Source organism: Triticum dicoccoides, chromosome 2B (assembly GCF_002162155.2).
Source record: "Triticum dicoccoides isolate Atlit2015 ecotype Zavitan chromosome 2B, WEW_v2.0, whole genome shotgun sequence".
In the NCBI taxonomy this organism is placed as follows: Eukaryota; Viridiplantae; Streptophyta; class Magnoliopsida; order Poales; family Poaceae; genus Triticum; species Triticum dicoccoides.
This window is the reverse complement of record NC_041383.1, coordinates 819911040-819915024: the sequence shown is the minus strand read 5'-3', so window position 1 is coordinate 819915024 and position 3985 is coordinate 819911040. Positions and strand designations below refer to the sequence as shown.

Sequence of the window (3985 nt, the reverse complement as noted above, 5' to 3'; positions counted from 1 at the left end):
ATACTTCAAAATGATTTTCTATTTTTTTTCCTGTAATAGCCATAGGCCCATTTAGCCTTTCTCTTAGTTGGGCCACATCTGGCCAGCGCAGCAGGCCACAGGCTCGTGAATAAAGAAACAGGAAGCTGTGTCTCAAAAAAAGAAAGGAAGCTGAAGCCGAATTGATCGGTCGCTCATCGGTGGCAGGGGATCTAAGGCGGCGACCCCTTCGGAGCGATTTTTACTCCAGTGGACTGTGGGCGGTGGCTCGTCGATGCTCCATTTAGCAGTAGCCAAGAGGGCAGTACCGGCGAGTTCCCTAGCTGCCGCAAGGCTAGATCGGCGACGGCGGGGGTCACTGGCAGCACGTGGCTACTGAGCTATTCTCTGTAATTTACCCTAGAAATTCAATAATTGAAGGCTAACCGTGGCCATTTCTAGTTAGACTTGTTCAAATTTCAGATTTGGGAAGATTCTTTTGTGACACTATAAGAAAATTCACAAGTGAAACTATTGGTGCATATATAATATACCTAAATGTGCGATAATTGTGACTCTGTATAGACTAAGCTGAAGTACCTTCAGCTTGCTGTGCGCCATGGTTTTGGCAAATATAGTGAGATCTTATATTGCCGTTCTTCTCAGAAGTTCCTGCAAAAACCAAAAGTACACCACCGTGTTGTCGCCGGTGGAACACTAACTCTGAACTAAACTAATAACTGATCAGCTCACTGCTGATGAAGAAAATTAGTTGGCATTTGTACTACTAGAAAGTGAAGCATCCAATTAAATGAACTGACTACGCCTTTGTTCTTTTTGAGAAAGGAAATAATAAGGAGCCTTAAAGCAGCAGTCATGGAGGCAGCATCGGTGCCAGGCAAATCATGAAAAAGTGAAGTTGTACATCATAAACTACTTATTTGGAAAGAAAGTGAAAATACGATAGTTCATCATGAACTAGGTAGCTTTCAAGCAGTGCACTTAGGACCTTAGAAATGTAATGGTTCCTGAACCGAGGAAAGCAAGAACATAATAGAGGATCATGCAATTTTATCTTACAAGAATGTAGACAGTATTCAACACAACAATAGAAAGGGAAATAGGTTCGCTGAGTTCGACGCACACCAGGAAAACCCTCTAGTTATGCTCGCTGGGAACATAACCTAAGAGACAAAAAACCTGGCGCACCACCAAACTAGCTTTATTACACACTGAGCAAACCAGATTCAGAAAATAAACAGTACATTCAAAAGCTCACAGAACTTCATCTTGATGACACGATAGAGAGTCGATGCCGATGGAATCACCACCTCCTGCTAGCTGAAATCAAACGCAGAGACAAAGAATGACATGCAGTTCATATTGCATCATTCTTGATGGGGTGGTGAAGTAAACAGACAGTGGAGAGCTAAAGAAGATGCTGAGAGGATAATACTACTAGTTACTAATATATATATATATATATATATATATATATATATATATATATAGGAAAATGGGTTAATACGTGATGTAGAAAACAACTGGATGGAATTGGTACCTTAAGGACACGGGATTTTGTTTATCGCTCGGCTCGACTTGGCCTGAAATTAAAAGAAATAGTTGTTAGACAAGACAAAAGAAACAGGTACTGAGCTAAATGCAGAAGCAGGAGTACCTCTGCATCATCCTATTTGGAAGAATTTATCAGCGTGAAGGGTGGGACTTTTGGGATGGCCATCCGCCACACGCCTCAGCACATCCACAGCTTCAGAATAAGGCATGGATCCGTCATTGAGGAGGTCAATTCTTAGTTGCTTGAGCGAAGGAAGGTTCCTTATGCTCAAATCGAAGTCAGGGCTGTCCATGTCCTGCACTCGGAGACCGAAGCGAAGGCGTTGAACCATTGGCATAGCTCCTGGTTGGAAGATATGGTCCACCAGTATAAGATTGTGGAAAAGGCACACCCTCGCCTCCGGAAAGGCACCGGTGCTAAGCACTAACTTCTCCACTGAGTTTCTGCCTTTGTTGAGCTCACCCATGAGAGTGACATAACGGAGAGCCGGCAGCATCCCAAGGATCTGGATATCCTCGGTGCGCACTTTCTGGACATGTAGATCTAGGTAGGAGAGTAGGGGAAGCGACGAAGAACAAATCCATTTAGGCAAGCTCTTGAAATATCGATATCCGTCAAATTTAAGCCTACGGAGGTTTGGAGACGGCACCCAATCCTGCATAAGACCAACAACCCAAGAACCAGCACCGGAGATCTCCAGACTCTCGAGGTTGTGCAGCTTGCCTAGGGACTGAATCAAAGCTTTATCAATTTTCATCTGTTCGCCAGCGGACTCAATCAAAGCTTTAATCTCACTCTCTGAGCGGGACCCATACCATTCTCTAAAAGTTTTCAGATCATCTGGCCACCCAACAAAATCTAAGGCATCTTGCCTTGAATCCCATCGAAAAGTGAGCTGCCTTAGCCTGCTCAGATGGCCCAACTCTATAGCACTGTCTGCAGAAAAAATGCCCACCCCGTGTCCCGTCAGCTGCTCAAGGCATGTCAGGTTGCTGAACCCGTTTGGTAGTGGCATACCTAAATCAAGGATTAGGCACACCAAATGCCTCAGCTGAACAACACTGGACGGCAACTCGTTTGAATTGGTCCATTGCAAGTCTAGTGTCTGCAAAAACGGTAGCTTTCCTATTTCCATAGGGAGATTGCCAACCTTTGTGCCCCTTAACCCTAGGTATCTCAAATGTAACAAGTTCTCAACATGCCTAAGGTCAACACCAGGACTTCCTCCAAGATCACAACCTTCCAGATCGAATACACGTAAAGCTTGAAATCTAGAAAGAGAGGGAATCTTACTGATAGAGGGAGTAAAAGCGGTAAAAGACCTCACTTGTGACATGCTTGTGGTAGCCATCCGAGTAGTGGTGGGATCTGTCATGCCCTTTTGGAGGGACAACCTGCGGAACTTCTTTTCCAAAGGTGTGTCTCCCTTGATAAAATCTAGTATAGTAACAAAGTTTTCTTCGCTTGATAATTCACATATAAGATCCAGCATTATATCATGTACACAACAAGCTTCAACCCTACCACCATGTATGTTTATCGGCATGATCATGTTCCTGTTTACTAACTCGTTGAAGTAGGCATCTCCTAGCTCAAGGAGACTGGGCTGATTTTCTGCAAGTGGGCTGGTTTGACCTTTTACTTGGATAAAACCTTCACAAATCCATCTCCTTATCAACCGGTCTCTGCTAATTTGATGATCTTCAGGAAAGATACTTAGATATAAAAGGCATGTTTTCAAATAGGAAGGGAGATCGTAATAGCTCAATAATAATATCATCTTCATCTCGTCCACATGATCATCATCATTTTTAAGTCCACGGCCAATAGAAGTGAGCAAAGCTTCCCATTTATCAATTTGGTCTCTGTTCTGATTGTTAGCCAAATAACTAGCCAGACTAATGATGGCTAATGGTACCCCTGCACATTTCTTCAAGATCTCTTTGGATACTTGCTCAAACCGAGAAGGACACACCTCACTTAGAAATATTCTTCCATAGAAAAGTTTTTGCGAGTCATCATCAGAGAGAGATTTCATCTTATGAATCATACCATCTTTAGAAGAGCAACATTCCTTAGAGATCTCAACATGGCGGGTTGTAGTGATTATTATACTTCCACACTCATTGTCGGCAAGTGCATAACTGATTTCTTTCCATGCTTTTTTATCCCACAAATCATCGAGAATTATAAAGTACCTATGTACATGGCAATGCAAGAGCTAAGGTTAGCAAAACAACACCAAATATTTATCAAAAACATGAAAGAGTAGTACCACTCAAGCAGTGGGTCTGTTTGATTCTTGGATTTGAAGGTTTGGAATTTTCATGGTTGGGTGTTTGGGAAAGGGAGTTGGTACTGACTCGATCTCACAACCCACACTTTTAATCGTATTATCACAACCTACAAAAATGTAAATTGAGGCCCCATGGAGCAGCGTGCACGCTACCA

General features: G+C 42.9%; 1 protein-coding gene across 1 annotated transcript in view; it reads right to left on the bottom strand.

The window, feature by feature from the left end:
- Positions 1 to 1067: 1067 nt before the first annotated feature.
- LOC119369012 (disease resistance protein RGA5-like) overlaps positions 1068 to 3985 on the bottom strand; it is a 12364-nt gene continuing 9446 nt past the window's right edge. Inside the window, exons 3-6 of the mRNA XM_037634091.1 lie at positions 2388 to 3732; positions 1637 to 2291; positions 1520 to 1562; positions 1068 to 1299 (exon numbers count right to left, since the gene is read on the bottom strand). Coding sequence (XP_037489988.1) covers positions 1644 to 2291; positions 2388 to 3732 — 1993 coding nt within the window. The 3' untranslated portion in view covers positions 1068 to 1299; positions 1520 to 1562; positions 1637 to 1643. The remainder of the gene's footprint in view (positions 1300 to 1519; positions 1563 to 1636; positions 2292 to 2387; positions 3733 to 3985) is intronic.